General features: G+C 39.8%; 1 protein-coding gene across 1 annotated transcript in view; it reads right to left on the bottom strand.

The window, feature by feature from the left end:
• Positions 1 to 354: 354 nt before the first annotated feature.
• Positions 355 to 16847, bottom strand: part of ctsc (cathepsin C) — a 37212-nt gene continuing 20719 nt past the window's right edge. Inside the window, exons 5-8 of the mRNA XM_057839701.1 lie at positions 12931 to 13049; positions 11078 to 11209; positions 10607 to 10839; positions 355 to 4428 (exon numbers count right to left, since the gene is read on the bottom strand). Of these exons, the coding sequence (XP_057695684.1) occupies positions 4162 to 4428; positions 10607 to 10839; positions 11078 to 11209; positions 12931 to 13049 (751 nt within the window). The 3' untranslated portion in view covers positions 355 to 4161. The remainder of the gene's footprint in view (positions 4429 to 10606; positions 10840 to 11077; positions 11210 to 12930; positions 13050 to 16847) is intronic.

Raw genomic sequence — 16847 nt, 5'->3', positions numbered from 1 at the left:
ATTTTTTTATTGATAGCAGACTTATCCCTCGGGTCAACTCTTGTACATACCAAAGCATAGTCATATCTGACCACGCCCCTATCGTGATGTCGGTGTCATTTCCCAATGTTCCCCGGCCTATGAGGCACTGGCGTTTCAACCCTGTTGTACTTTCAAACCCACAGTTTTTTAATTACATAAAAGACCACATTACTCTTTTCTTTGAAATTAATTGTTCACCTGGTATATCCTCTCTTCTGGTCTGGGACACATTTAAGGCATATATTAGAGGGCAAATTATTTCATTTACTGCAAACCTGAAGAGACAAACGCAAAAGGAGCAATCAGAGTTGATATCAAAATTCAGGAGATTGATTGTCACTATGCTCTTGATCAAACCTCAGAGCTATTTAACCAACGTGTAGAATTGAAAACAAAGCTGGACCTTCTCACTACTTACCAAACTGAAAACCTCCTGTTAAAAAGTAAAAGCATGTACTATGAGAACAGTGAGAAGATTGGGAAATTGCTAGCTAATCAATTAAAAGGCCAAAAAGCTAAACAATTTATAACACGTATTCAAACAGACAATGGTGATATTTCTCTCGATCCTACTGAAATAAATGACACCTTTAAAAGTTTTTATGCCCAGCTGTATACCTCGCAATTTAACAAGTACGATGATGATGATGATGATGCAACTATTGCAGCCTTTCTTGACCCTCTACCCATCCCAACCATTCCATCAACATTACTGGGGAAAATGGAGGGTCCTGTGTCCCAGGTGGAGATAACCCGGGCTATTGCATCCATGCAATCCTCGAAGATGCCTGGCCCGGATGGTTTACCATCAGATTTCTATAAGACATTCTCAGCATTACTCTCACCGTACCTTGTCACCGTTTTCTCTGAGTCACTCAGGCTTGGTTCACTTCCTCAGTCCATGAATGAGGCTCGTATAACTCTCATTGCCAAAAAGGGTAAGGATCCCACACGCTGTGCTTCTTACCGACCAATTTCTTTGCTGAATACAGATGCAAAAATTTTTGCCAAGGCAATAGCACACCGGCTAGAGGAAGCTGCCACTTTAATAATAGCGCAGGATCAGACGGGTTTCATTAAAAACCGACACTCCTTCTTTAACACTCGGCGGCTCTTTAATATTTTATACTCAAGCCCGAGTAATGTTCCTGAATGTATAGTCTCACTTGATGCCGAAAAGGCGTTTGATCGGGTAGAGTGGAAGTACTTGTTTAAGGTCCTGGAAAAGTTTGGTCTTAGTCCAACACTCATAGCATCGATAAAATTGCTGTATTCTTCTCCCATTGCAAGAGTTCAAACAAATAGCATAAGTTCTCAGCCCTTTGCATTGGGTCGTGGAACCCGCCAGGGTTGTCCACTAAGCCCCATTCTTTTTGCCTTGGCAATTGAACCACTTGCAATTGCACTCCGGAACAACCAGGATATTTCTGGTATTTGGAGAGGAGGTACTGAGCATAAGGTGTCTCTGTATGCAGATGATCTCCTCCTGTATGTGTCTGACCCCAACACCTCGCTTCCAGCTGCTCTTACATTGCTTGAGCAATTTAGCTCAGTGTCTGGATACAAAATCAATATATCTAAGAGTCAATTATTCCCAGTTAATAGAGAAGCGCTGGTTTTGGACAATAGCAGCACCCCGTTCCAGATTGAAGAGAGACAGTTTACATATTTGGGAGTGGTCGTTACAAGGCAGTTTAAGAATCTTCTAAGAGATAATTTTACTGTTTTGTTAAATCAGGTTAAAACATCATTATCACAGTGGTCTCCCTTAACATTATCGCTTGCCGGACGTATAAACTCAATAAAAATGAATATACTTCCAAAATTTATGTACTTATTTCAGAATATTCCAGTACTTATTCCAAAAGCCTTTTTTGTTTCTCTAGATTCCATAGTTTCCTCGTACATATGGCAAGGAAAAAGGCCTCGGGTCGGTAAAGCCATATTACGGAGACCAAAGAAGGACGGAGGTATGGGGCTCCCAGACTTTCGTCATTATTACTGGGCTGCTAATATTCGCTGTATCGCTTTCTGGACTCATTTTTATCTTCAACTGGATGGTCCAGGCTGGACGTCTTTGGAGCTGGACTCCTGTGAAAATGTCTCTCTTCCTGCACTTCTAGCTGCATCATCAGACTGTCAAATACCAAACTCACTTAACCCAGTGGTACGTCACACCCTTCGTATATGGGTCCAGTTTAGGAGATTCTTTAACTACAAACTGTTTTCTCTCTTGAGTCCGATTGCCTCCAACCACCTTTTCATCCCCTCTTCTTGTGATTATAACTTTCGGATATGGCACGATAAGGGTATCAAATCATTTGCTGACATGTTTGAAGATGGACACTTTGTATCATTTACTCAACTGACTGAGAAATATAATCTACCCAGAACTCACTTTTTTCGTTATTTGCAAGTCAGGCATTATGTGCGCTCTAATGTGCCCAATTTCCCCTTAGTACCCAGTCCTAATCCAATCGACCGGTTTCTCTCCTTTGATCCACTTTCCGAAGGTGCACTGTCAAAACTGCATAACTACATTTCGTTATCATTGGGTTCAGCTATTGATAAGGTAAGGGCAGCTTGGGAACAAGATTTGGGGCATCTCCCTGATAATTTGTGGGAATCTATACTATCTTCAATACATAAATCATCAATCTGTGCTAGGCACTGCCTTCTTCAGTTCAAGGTGGTGCACAGGGCTCACATGTCCAAAGCTAAACTGTCCAGTTTTTACCCGAACATTACGGCCACCTGTGATAAATGCAAATTTGGGGACGCTACATTGATACATATGTATTGGCTGTGCCCCAAACTGCAGAAATTTTGGTTTGATATTTTCCAAACTCTGTCCACAGTACTAAATAAGAATATTAACATCAATCCTACCCTTGCTTTGTTTGGTATTTTTCGTGAAGATAATGATCACTTGTCATCTACAGAACAACGTATGGTCACCTTTGCTCTGCTCTTGGCTAGACGCACAATTTTGCTACAGTGGAAGGGGGCTGCCCTGCCCACGCTTATCCAGTGGCGTCGGGATTTAATGTCTTGCCTCAAACTAGAAATGTTGCGCTTCTCTTTGACTAGGTCAAGGAGAAGGTTCCATACGACGTGGGATCCTTTTCTGACGTACTTTCACAAAACTCAAACAAAGCCATGAGATATGCTCAGATGTTCGGAGGGAACCCTTGAGACGTATGGATAAATACAATCATTCTCCTCCTATTTTTACATTTTCTCTCTCTAAAGATAAAGATATATACAGATATGGACATAAATGCAACAGCTTTTATTTTGTGATGCACTGCCTTTAACTCATCATTGATATGTATTTGTTTGCCTAAATACTATAGTTATTCAGGACATTTGGGGTTGTGGGTGGGGAGGGTTTATCTTGTGTTATCTTGTTTGTAAATTTCTGTTTATATACATGAAAAAATTGAATAAAAATATTTGAAAAAGAAAAAGAAAGAAAAGTCAAAAGCCACAAGATTTAGTGTAATAGAAAAAAAGAAAGGAAGGAAGAAAGAAAGAGGAGAAAAAAACTGAAGACACAAAATGCAATATAAATGCTAAGAAAGAAATCTCGAATGATCAAAGTGTTCCTGTAATTTGTTAAAATGAATTTTATGGCCATCACATCAATGTGTATACTAAGAAATGCTTATCAATGTTTATCTCCCTTTATTATTATGAAAGGCAAACATACATGGTTTAAAACTGATTCATGAACATATGAACATTGGCTGTACTTCCCTGAGACAAACCAACAAGACCCTGACAGGCAGATATGGCAAACACTTGACAATTCCCTTTATACCATCACATGTGTAAGTTCAAGCCACAATAGCAGTGCAGTCATTAATTGAAGAGAAGCAAATTGAATTTTAAAAACATTCCATAGATTTCAAAATGACACTCAGTTACAACTAAAATTATAAACTAACTCACAAGTGGAGCTGAAACGAAAGCTAACCAGCATACTTGTGATTTCCATTTTAGAATACTGTTAAGTCATTAAACTGTTAGTCCCAAATTGCTCTTGATCAGCAATGGAAGGGTTTAAAACTACAGCTTGAAGAAAAAACATTGGGTCTCTCTTACAGTGCATCCTAAAAAATCAATTAAAAAAAGCCTTTAGAGTTTTGGAATGGGCTTGGCTGCGACTGCGATGCTTTCGATGGAACACTCATCGCTTCCCCGGCGGATTCGGAAGTAGCCATCTTCTCCCCAGCTGGTGCCCCAGCTATTCTTGACAAGCCAGTATTTCTGGCCAGTCATATGACAGCGGCCGTAGCCCACCAGCAGCACAGCGTGGTTTGTCAGCTCGAAGGGATTGAAAGATTCCGAGATGCCTGTGTGATGGTATATTCCTTCCTTGTAGTACATGAAGTCCGGGTACACCTGCAAAAAGCGTTCATACTGTGAGCCAAAGTTAAAGAAGTAAGCATGGCATAATCATCATTCAGGGCATGTCATATATTTGTTTTATTCATGATTTTTAGTCTTCATATTTGCTATATTTCAGCTGCAAGGTGAAGCGGAATGTTGGTGAAATGTTTTTTTTTTTTTTTCTGAAGAGCTGTAAGGCTTCTGCATTCCATAATTAAAGGTTGGTGTTACGTTCTTACGACCAAAAGGCAACGTGATCATCAGTCAACTGGTGCATGTGACAGAGTGCCACAGCAAAGTGAAGGGCACTAAACATGCTTCTACTGTATGGTGGTGTTAGCATTTGCCTCTTAGTGTGTTAATAAAACCTGTTTATTTCATTTTTATTGTGTTTGATTATATTTTTATTCAGATTACTCAAATCTTTATTTGGGGCAGCTTTATTTGACATCTTCATTTCCACGGGCAAAATTGATACGATATACTGTATGTGACAATTTAGAAACGGAATTAGTGAAACACATAAATTAAGGTATTGCTATGCATTCTAATAGTGCAGACAGATTAGATACACCCTGAAAATGTGAGACAATTGATCCGAAACTACAACCACAGTTAAGAGTGTAACGGTACATGTATTTGTATTGAACCATTTCGGTATGGGGTGCTCGGTTCGGAACGGAGGCGTACCGAACTAGTTTCTGACGTAATATAACCCTTACTTTTCGAGGCTGTGAGTCGATCGGGTTACAGTTTCTTTCTGTAGATTATATTTACTCCGTCTTCTCTACTAATGAGGACCAACACGGTAAGACAGTATATAACCCAGAAACGTCAACGGCGCGACAACGTGGCCGCCACGAAAATGCAGTGAAACGCGGGCGTTAAAGTCAATCAGCCAATGCACACAAGTCGCAGTGCGGCCGCGTGTTAGACGCATCCCAGTAGCGGCTCAACACGACGCACACGTAAAGAACGGCAGAGTTTATTATTTGACTCTTGACGCGGCCCTCCTGCTTCAATACTACTAGCTAGCATCGGGAAGACCGGAAGTCACTTGTGTAAAAATATGGTGGATGCATATTTTCAAGCTAATATGCAATCGTAACCCACTTTTTGAGTCAGATCCCTTGAGTGGCAGATTGGGGCACAGTTGACCTGTCTTTGTTGATTTACTGCTGTCTTCTCTGCTATAATAATAACCAACACTCCCCGTGTTCAATACAAAACCATCCTACCACAACAAAACAAGTAGGAACTAATATTCACATAGGAACTAAAGTTATACAACATAAAATATACAATATAAATGAATACTACATCACATTTGTAAAATATAAACACATAATAAAATAAATAATAGGCCATTTAAATAAAATGAAATGAGCTAAAATACCTGTAATTAAATAATAAGAATAATGCACACAGCTCCTGCTTACACAATTAAATTTATTAATTTCTGTGTAGCGCTTTAGCTTAAGAAAATCCACTAATAAAGCTTTTGAAAACCGTTTATAAGAAAAAAAATGATTTGTTGAGGCATTTCATTGGTAAAATACATGTTAAAATCTTTGTCATTGGGATTGCTTTTCTCTTTAGCACAGGACTTCTTTTTTCTTCTTTCTTTCCGAAAGAAAGTATATATATATACACACATATATATATATATATATATATATATATATATATATATATATATATATACACACACACATACACATACACATACACATATACATACTGTATATATACATATAGGCATAGTGTACAGCAGTGCTTCTCAATTATTTTCTGTCACGCCCCCCCAAGGAAGACGTAAATGTTTCGCGCCCCCCCCAAACTCTCTGCCGCCGCTGTGAATAGTATCATTTGTCTATAAAATTACTATTATAAATACGCATCTGCCTAACATTGTGTCCTTTTTTTTCTAATAAAGAAAAAAAGTAACATAGATCGACTTATAATAAAGTATAACTTTATTAACATTGTTAAAAAATACACTCAAGGTACATTTTTGACCATTTGATACAGAAAAATTAAATGTAATAAAATCAGTAAATAATAACAAATTAAAATTGATTAGAAACATTCACTCATGAGGACAATAAGCCAAAAAATTTGACCGAAAAAACAAAACTGAATAAAAGAAAAAAAAGAGTGTCCTTGGACAGGACAGTTTTTATTTTTGCTGCTCACAGTATTTATCTCCTTTGCAATGGTGTGGAGTTATTTTGCAATGAGCATGGTAACAATGCTCACTGGTTTACTGATATAACACAGACAAAGCAGCACGATTGTTGGCAATATTCGGCACGTTTTCACTGAAAAACAATCAAGCGGCTTACCAATGAGATTGGGGTCTAATGTCTATAAGTGGCGTCTTAATTGATTTGGCTTCTGGCTGTCCGCTATAATTATTTTTAGACACAGTAAACAGTGGTCTTCCCTCATCACCCACTGTATTAAAAGTCAAAGCTAAAAGGCCAACGGCACGAAAAAAGCGCATTCTCGGCGGCCGAGGTAGAACCGTAGGTGAGGGCGGTCGCCGTGACGATCCCAAGCCGAAAATGGCACTTCTCGGGCGGCGACGTGAGAACCGGACAAGACAGTGGGTCGCTGCGTGAGTGAGTCCGGTCAGAAAACGGCGGTGGCACACTGCTCTTCATATCTGTTTTCTGTGTGTGCTGAGTGCTCTTCCTTAGTTCAAAAATACTGCGCGCACTCTGAAAATCAGAGCGCCACTGCCACCTACTGAGTGGATGTGCAAGTACACTTTATTCCAGTACGGCAAAAAAACAAAATAAAAGCATGTTCCCCGAGGTCTCATGCGCCCCCCTGGCATCGCTCTGCGCCCCCCCAGGGGGGCGCGCCCCACTATTTGAAAAGTACTGGTGTACAGGAACATCTGTGCCGAGTACGGACTGGAGACCCCAGAGTCAAGGTAGGTGACACCTCCGAAGGTGGTCGAGAACAACCGAGCCAAGATCCTGTGGGACTTCCAGATCCAGACGGACAAACTGGTGATGGCCAACCAGCCTGACATAGTGGTGGTGGATAAACATCAGAAGACAGCAGTAGTGATAGATGTAGCAATCCCGAGCGATAGCAACAACAGGAAAAAAGAACATGAAAAGCTGGAGAAATATCAAGGGTTGAAGGAAGAGTTGGAGAAAATCTGCGGAGTGAAGGCAAGAGTGGTGCCAGTAGTGATCAGGACACTAGGGACAGTAACCCCCAAGCTAGGTGCATGGCTCCAACAGATACCAGGAACAACGTCCGACATCTCCATTCAGAAGAGCGTAATCCTAGGGACAGCTAAGATCCTGCGCAGGACCCTCAAGCTCCCAGGCCTCTGGTAGAGGCCCCGAGCTTGAAAATACAAATATAAATATGGTAATACCTTTGCAAAACAGGAAAAAGACAAAGTGAATCCAGTAGAACTTTTCATTGCATCTTTGGTATGGGTGACAATAGTTGAAAAAACCTTTGGCTCTCAAAGGCCAAAATAGTGCTAAATTCGGGAAATTGAAACATGTATAATACTAGCCCAGCAGTAAGAAAGTAAAAATACAGTCATAATAAACTTTGAATGAACTGAACTTTTTTAAGCCTCTCAAAGGCCAAAGTGCCACTTTCATGAAATTATAATAATAATAATAATAATTGACCACAGCATCCTATTAGCCTCCCTCTTTATGCACCAGCAGGGCCGGGTCAGGCCCAAAATGTCAATTATTCACGTTCGGGTTGGGTCAGGTCGGGCCGGACTTCTCTCTCGCTAATTTTTAAAAGATAAATATACATTTATATCAGGGCTGTCGAAATTATCGCGTTAACGGGCGGTAATTAATTTTTTTAATTGATCACGTTAAAACATGTGACGCAATTAACGCACAAACGCCCCGCTCAAACAGATTAAAATGACAGCACAGTGTAATATGTACTTGTTGTGTTTTGTCGCCCTCTGCTGGCGCTTGGGTGCGACTGATTTTATAGGTTTCAGCATCCATGAGCATTGTGTAAGTAGTTATTGACAACAACTACTAGTTTATTTTTTGATTGAAAATTTTACAAATGTTATTAAAACGAAAACATTAAGAGGGATTTAATATAAAATTTCTATAACTTGTACCAAAATTATCTTTTAAGAACTACAAGTCTTTCTATCCATGGATCGCTTTAACAGAATGTTAATAATGGTAATGCCATCTTGTTGATTTATTGTTATAATAAACAAATACAGTACTTATGTACAGTATGTTGAATATTTATGTCAGTCTTGTGTCTTATCTTTCCATTCCAACAATAATTTACAGAAAAATATGGCATATTTTATAGATGGTTTGAATTGCGATTGGTTGCGATTAATTACGATTAATTAATTTTTAAGCTGTAATTAACTCGATTAAAACTTTTAATCGTTTGACACCCCTAATTTATATATGTATACTAAAATGATCCATGGATATTAAACTAAGGAATACTTGTTATAAAATAAATAACTTGGCATGCCTGCGCACGTGAATGCCATGGCCCCGCCCTCTTTATAATCTTCCCCTTCTGCAAGTCCCCATCCAGTACATTTTTGACCTGGTATTTCCTTTTCGATATGGAGCAGCAAGAAGTGAAACCCACTCTGAAGACAGGGGAATTGACCAACATGCACCGGTAGGAGTGGGGTATGGTTGATTGTTGAAGATGCTATACCAGGTGTGTGCAAACTATTCCACAAAGGGCCGCAGTGGGTGCAGGTTTTTGTTCAAACCCATTAGGTTTTACTAGTGCAATCAGTTGATTGCAGTCAGGCGCTTCTTGTTTGTGCTGAAACCTCAATGGTTAAACTGCCTGTGCTGGATCAGTTGGAACAAAGATCAGGACCCACTGCGGCCCTCGAGGACCGGTTTGCCCACCCCTGTGCTTTACAGAAACCTGTGTCGGCTTCGCTGAATGTATACGAATGTGGCGCTCTGCTCTCATACCAGAAATATATTTAACAAACTTTTCCAGTGTTGTTTCGTTATGTACCGTATTTTTCGGACTATAAGTCGCAATTTTTTTCATAGTTTGGCTGGGGGTGCGACTTATACTCAGGGGTGACTTATGTGTGAAATTATTAACACATTATGATATCATTTCACATGTTCTTTTGGTGTTTTGGAGTGACGCTGATGGTTTGGTAAACTAGTTAGCATGTTCTTTATGCTATAGTTATCTGAATAACTCATAATAGGTATGGCCACGTTTGTGTTCTGCCATTGGCAATGTGTGTTCAATTGTATTATTGACTTTTTTATAGAAGAAGAAAAGCGCTCACACGCCAGAAAAAGACAGACAGCTACGCAGCATCTGAGCGAGTGGGCGAGAGAGAGTGAGCGAGAGAAACACGGATGTGAACCTACGTTCATTGTTTATGCTTGTAAAATATCTCTACAGAGGCATTGCCTGTGTGTATCATATTTTCTGTTGTTCTTGTGTGTTTTCCACCCGCGATCGGACACTTAGAGCCAGTTATGTGGTTGTTTGAATGTTGTGCTAATGCTAACGAATGCATGCTAACCGTTTGTGTCATTGCTGTATTCATTCATTCATTCAATCATGAAATTGATTTGTATTATTTCTATTTTTAGTTTTACTCTTCAAATGATGGTGTCATAACAACAGCCAAAATAAAGTCAGCAAATTATACGGACGTCCAGCATCGTAATTTGGGAGTTTAGCTCGCTGTATAGCCAGGACTGAGCCGTAGCGTCCTCGTGAGGACAGTATATTCGCATTTCGTTGTTCATGCATCATGTAACATTATCATACTGTACACTTATTCAGCGTCTTGTTCTCTATTGTATTTTTATATTAAATTGCCTTTCAAAAAGTACATATCTGTTCAATGTGTTGATTTTATCAAGTAAATTTCCCCCAAAAATGCGACTTATACTCCGGAACGACTTATATAAGTTTTTTTTCCTCTTCGCTGGGTATTTTATGGCTGGATCATTATCCAAGGAATCCCTGTATATCAAAAATCTTCCTGACTTTGCATCAAGAGATTTTCTTGATCTAGATCTTATTACATTTTATTTGAATACCTCTTATGTATACTGTATGCCCACATCATGTTCTCTGCAATCCCAGTGCATTTCCTCAGGCTATCAATTAATGACTACTGTATAAAACGAGCAAACATAGTTGATACCTCAAAGGCCACCGCCATGGGGCCATTCTGTACCAGTTCCAGCATCATGGCAGCCTCACTGCAGCCGCCGTAAAATCCTCCCACGTAGCTGTATTCTGCTACGTAAGTCCGACTGCATTTTTTAGGGACTCCGCAGGGAGTGTTTTTTCCAACATAAGGAAAACAGGACTCATCCACGATACCGAAGTCCTGGACGTACTTTCCAATCAGGAAAGGAAAGCCACCATCACAACCTGAAATGTAAGAGAGTAAGAAATACTTGAGAGAAAAAACTAGAAGTCAGGCTCTACTTGCAATCCCTAACAATTAAAACTAATCACATTTGCCCGAAATGAATTAAACCTGTTTGTAGTCTGCATTACTATGTTTAGAACTTTTAGTTTAGTGATACTGCGTACGGAATATTAATGCAATACTAAGTTGTTTTGAGTAAAACTGTTTTGTCAAAGGTCTGTGAAACAGTTACGATACCTTGAGAAAATTCAGAGCAGGAAACAACTTGTTGGGGGCTGAGTATGGGAGTCTCACTGTTGTTGGTTCGGATTCGGATACGAGCCTCTAGCATTCCCATGGAGGCGAAAGAGTAGCAGCTACCGCATGAAGCTGGGAAAGGGACAGAGTTTGTAAAATTAAGTATCCCTGCACATGAGTCAAATAAATATACCAAAGAAATGGCTGGCAATGTCTTGTACTGCAGTAAAATGTAGCATAAAATGAACTGAAGTAGAGTTGGGATGTATAAAACTACAGTGGTACCCCTCTCACGAAATTAATTGTTTCTAGAAGTAGTTTCTTAACTTAAAAATTCTGTAAGTAGAGCCGCATTTTCCATGTAAATGCCCTAATCTGTTCCAAGCCCCCCAAAATTCAGACATGATTTTTTATATTGCATAAAAATGCATCAAACATGTAACAAATACATGTTACAATTAGATTTTTCAACAGTAAACCTACAATCTGAGTTGTGCATAATGTAAAAAACCAAGAATAAAGAATCAACATTAATACACTCCTCTAAAGCTGTCGGAACATGAGGGGCGAATGAAGAGGATGCTGGGGTACACACATACACTTACAGTAGAGGTCCCTCATAGACAACTGGATGCCAGGAATGCTAGGCAATAGCCAACGGCAGAGCAGCTATAAGTATGTTATGTTCAGTCAACTCTGGGAGCTGCAAGTACCAGCCATACTGTATTTTTGCCTTTCGTATCCTGAAAATTTCCACTGAGGCGTATCTTAACCTGTAAAATCTGTATGAAGAGACATTCTTAAATAGAGGTAACACTCTACATAGTAATATAAAACTAGTTTATTGTAAACATGAGCTATGATGTTCCTAAAAAAACAGGAATTATAGCTACAGTCTATTTTTATTCAGAAAACAAACAAACAAACAAACAAAAAATCAAGAAATAATGCCAATCCAAATTTGGGGTGTGTTTTTTTTTTTTTTTTTTTTTGGGTCACCCTGTATTCGCTTTTTAAAGTTAGCGGGCTGGCGAAGCTGAACCAGGGAGGGATGACAATGTCATCATGCATGTGACTAAACGCTCCTATCATGACAGATGGTGTGTGCGGCATTCGACCCGCAGCAAGAAAAAAAATGTTGTGCACCCCGTCAACTGTTGCACAGCCTACGCAGAGGTGCTTTGTGACTTACCAGTCAACCGGGTGACATATTGACAAACAAAAATCAAACTCACAATTACACCAACTGACAATTTTGATTCTTCAATTTACTACCAGGCAGACCTGCAAAGCACTGATCCACCATGTTGCGGCTTTTACCACCAAAAGTGAGAAACAATAACTCGTCGTGATCATGAAGTAATTGGCAAAAAAGCAAGGTCAAGGCAATCTCTGCAGTAACACGTGCTACAGGATAAGTGATTTTGAAAAGCATCCATGTTCCTTTGTGAGTCAAAGTCAAGCATTAATGAGCAGCCACCTGACTTTACAGGCGTGAACGCTTCAGCACAACACAGAAGCTTAGACTAGAGGGCTTCACGTCAAACACTCCAGACCTCTCCACATCCTAAAGCACAGGCCCATAGAGTAGCTCTCAGACACTCCAACAACTCAGCATGCCTAATCCCTCCACTCACATACCAGGCTGTGCCGAAACACAAGAGTGCACCGAGACTTGTCGGGCCTGCAAGGTGGGAGGCAAGCAAGCTGCTGCTCAACGTCTGCTGCTTGCTGGCCATGCTGAGCACGTCTACTAGTATGTGCAAGACTGCATCCAAGTTAATCTTTCCGGAGTTATATTAATGGAGAATTATTTTTGTCATAGCTCAATAACCCTATAGAAAATAATATACCTTGGTTTCGAACAGGGCTGACAAAGTTTATGCCATCCACGTTCCTCCAGTCCCAGTGCTCCGGTAGAGCTGCTGCCAACTTGGCTTCTTCAGCAGTCACAGAAGTAGGGTGAACATGGCTGAAGCACAGTAAAATTACATACATGGGTCATTTTCACAGATATACTCAACTCAATTTCATTTTGAAAACCCAATACAGAAATTTCACTGAAATAATTACTTCGTTGGAGTGTGATACTGATACCACTGATACCAATACTAGTACCGGAAGCTGCCCCCGATACAGGCCTTAAAATGCAAACATCTGTATCGGTGAGTACTAAGACAGCCCTACGCAAGATGGCTGCTAGTTACAAAAGTTACTGTAAAAGAAGCAGCTCTTGTTGCCCTTTCCAAGTAGCGTTGCCCACTGTCCCTTGAAAAGCATTAAAGTATTTTAAGAAACGGCCATGTATACACCCCTCAGCCCCCGCTTTTGGCTTAGGTCACACATTGCATTTTTTGTACATTGTAATGGATGTGATGTTTTTCTGCTAATACCTGAGATCACACACTCGGGGTGGAGGGTCGTGCGTGTGGGTGTGTGTGCGTGTGTGTAGGTGTGTGTGTGGAGGGGGGTGCGTGGGTGTGTGTGTGTGTGTGTGTGTGAGGGGGTTAGTGTGCCTGTGTGAATCAGGCTTGACAACAAATAAAATAAAAACGTTTTTTTTAAATAAATATATATTTGTATACTAAAATGATGTATGGATGTTAAACTAAGGAATATTAGTTATAAAAATAAATAAATTCGATAAAACAGAGAGAAGACGCTTTGGTAATCCCAAACACGAGCCGCAGCAGAGCCAGTGCATTGTTTGCGCACATGAACGCCGTGGCCCCGCCCTCCTTTTAATCTTCCCCTCGCGCTTTGGCCTCTCCGCGAGTCTGCAACTGCATCCTCGTATTTCCTTTTCGAATTTCGATATAGAGCAGCAAGAGGTGAAAAGCAAACTAAAGACAGGGGGATTGAAAAGGCAAGAATCCACGAGTGGTGTGTGGAAAGGATTTAAATCGATAGTGGAAGATGCTACAGAAAACCGTGTCGGCCTTGCCGAATGCAACAAATGTGGCGCTTTGCTCTCGTACGAGAGCAGAAAGACCAGCACCTTGACGCTGAGCAAGCAGTTTAAAAACTGTACTTGCCTAAAAGATGATATTAGTCAAACATCGTTATTATCATTTGTTTCGAGGGCTCCACCTCTTCGTGCTAAACAGGACATCGTGGTGTTCCTTTAAATGTTATTATTTATTTTGTTTCAGTGTGCCTTAAGGCAGGTTGTTCTTTTGTGTGTTCTAATGCAAATCATTAAAATAAAGACTGTTGTTTAAAAGTATTTTAGTTTATTTTTGTATGCTGCTGTTCCTCTCATTGTCATAGAGGCGCGTAGTGAGCAAAATATCCCACACAGAAATATATTTAACAAACCTTTCCAGCTTTATTTCGTTGTGTAAATGCATTTATAATGATAAGAAAAAAAGGTAGACTATTTAAACATAACGTTTTTTTCTGCCAACTCGAAGAAATTAAAATAAATGTCTATTGCATTTTGCCGAGGAAATGACGCATGAACTATCCACCTGATAGAACAGACACAAAAATATAAAAGATATAAATGTTTATTGAATATGCATCTTACAGTCTTGTTTAACTGGGAGAATTTGTTGCAAAAGATGGGCTTTAATTTGTTATCATTATGCACATGGCATCGTCACAAAAAACGCAACCACGCATCGCATCCCCTCATTTCCTCCTCCACCTGAGTCCTCACAAATAAAACGGGCTTGGGCGTATGAATAAAACGTACATTTTCGGGGAGGTTCCGGGCGTGGGCCTACAAATCAAACGTAAAATTTCGGGGGGGTTTTGGGCTCGGGCATACAAATAAAAAATGAAATTTCGTTTTTTTTTGGGCCCGGGCCTGCAAGTAAGTTAATTGCTCGGGCCGGGTCAGGCTTTGATATACGCGGGCCGGGCCGGGCCGGGCTGGATTTTTTAGGCCCGAACTAGGCTCAAATATAAGTACATTCAAAAATCTTCCCTGCGCAATTCCGGTGATGCAACGGATTTGATTTACCCATTTGTATTATTATTCTCATGTTTACCTGTAGAGGAGGCTACTTTACATTCAAAGCAATGCAGGGGGGACGAGGAACCCAAATCCGCTTCCTCACCGGAGTAACGTCACAGACATGCGCAGTTGCAATTGAGAGAGCAGAGAGATAGGACATAACATAACAATGGCTGAAGCGGAGAAAGAGGGAGTGCTACTGTGTGTAAAAAAATAGAGAAAGCCCTGGTCTCATTCAAAGCACAAATTAAATGCTGTAATGTTTTTTTTTTGTTGGTTTTTTTTGAAAGTATACTATTTTCATTTGACTTCAACCAGGACACAAGAGCCAATAAAAAGTTGTTTAATGTCTGACCGCTTGTGTTGCCTGATGATTCATGAAAAATATGATTTGCTTTAGAATATTAATGCGTCCCAGGCTTTAATGCATCGCGATGCATTGCCAAATCGAACCGAATCGAATCGTGACCCTCTGAATCGAATCGAATTGTGGCCCTCCGAATCGTAATTGAATCGAATCGTGAGGGCAATGCCGATGCACACCTCTAACTACTACTACACTTAATGGCACTTTTTATCATTGAAACGACTAAGAAGGGGAAAACAACATATGCCTTTCACAGCTTTCAAGTTTTTTCATATCAATTTTTGGTCAAGTATTATTTGGAGAAACATGGGTGTATTAGCATTTTACAGCATATGTTTGGAGTTTTCATAAGTAAGGAAAAAACTGTCTGTCTAATGATGATGCCCATTTGTCTGATTGACGCCTCAAACAACAACAAATGACAACAACAACAACAACAGTATTAACTCATTCCCTTCAGACATCATGTCAAAAGACATCCCCTTCTTTCAAGCGCCATAGAATATTGTGTTGTATTGCTACATAAACACAGAACTTAAAAAATAAAGATTAGATTCCTATTTTTCATCCTTTACTTATGAGCAGTTGAATATCATGAACAACATTGTTAATACGTCTTTGGGAGTTAATGAGTTAATGACATGCACTGTACCCTTTGAAACAACATGATAATGATTTGTCGCAGACTTTTTTTTGATCATTTTTCATTTTGGAAACATGTTAGAAAAAAAAAAAAAAAAAGAAAAAAAAACACCCTCATTGTCCGGACTGGACTATGACTTATTAGAAATCGTAATTATTATATCATCAATGTGAACAAATGTATGTGGAAATATCCTACAAGAAGGTTTAGAGATCACTTGAAGTGCTTAAAGTTTTTGTGGTAGATTTAATATAACTTTTGAAACAATATCTAGGATACTAGATACGTTGTTGCAAGAAAAAAACATACAACTAAAGCAGCCTATACAGTGTTTTTTTTTTCTGAGCTTCCCTAATGGCTACATTACTATCTTCACTGAACATGGACTGCGCACTATGGGGCATAATCTCCATCGCACTTAAATCAGAAACGCTGGCAGCTACATGCTTTTTTGGGCTACACAGATTCTCCCATCAACATAAGTGTGCCATTATCGCACTTTAAAATCTTCACCTGGGCATCTAAAAGGCTTGAATTATTGTATATCCAGCTTCCAATTAATTTGAAACATTGAAACATCCCATTTCTAGTCATCTCACTCATTTGAGTGACACTTGTCACGCGGCTGTCACTGAGGCACATCTATACTCACTGACTGCCCAGCGCAGCTGCATTGCTGTCCAACCAAAATACAGTACATTAATACAGTGGGGCAAATAAGTATTTAGTCAACCACTAATTGTGCAAGTTCTCCCACTTGAAAATATTAGAGAGGCCTGTAATTGTCAACATGGGTAAA

The sequence above is a fragment of the Corythoichthys intestinalis genome, chromosome 6 (genome assembly GCF_030265065.1).
Source record: "Corythoichthys intestinalis isolate RoL2023-P3 chromosome 6, ASM3026506v1, whole genome shotgun sequence".
Classification (NCBI taxonomy): domain Eukaryota; kingdom Metazoa; phylum Chordata; class Actinopteri; order Syngnathiformes; family Syngnathidae; genus Corythoichthys; species Corythoichthys intestinalis.
This window is presented reverse-complemented; position numbering and strand designations above follow the sequence as displayed.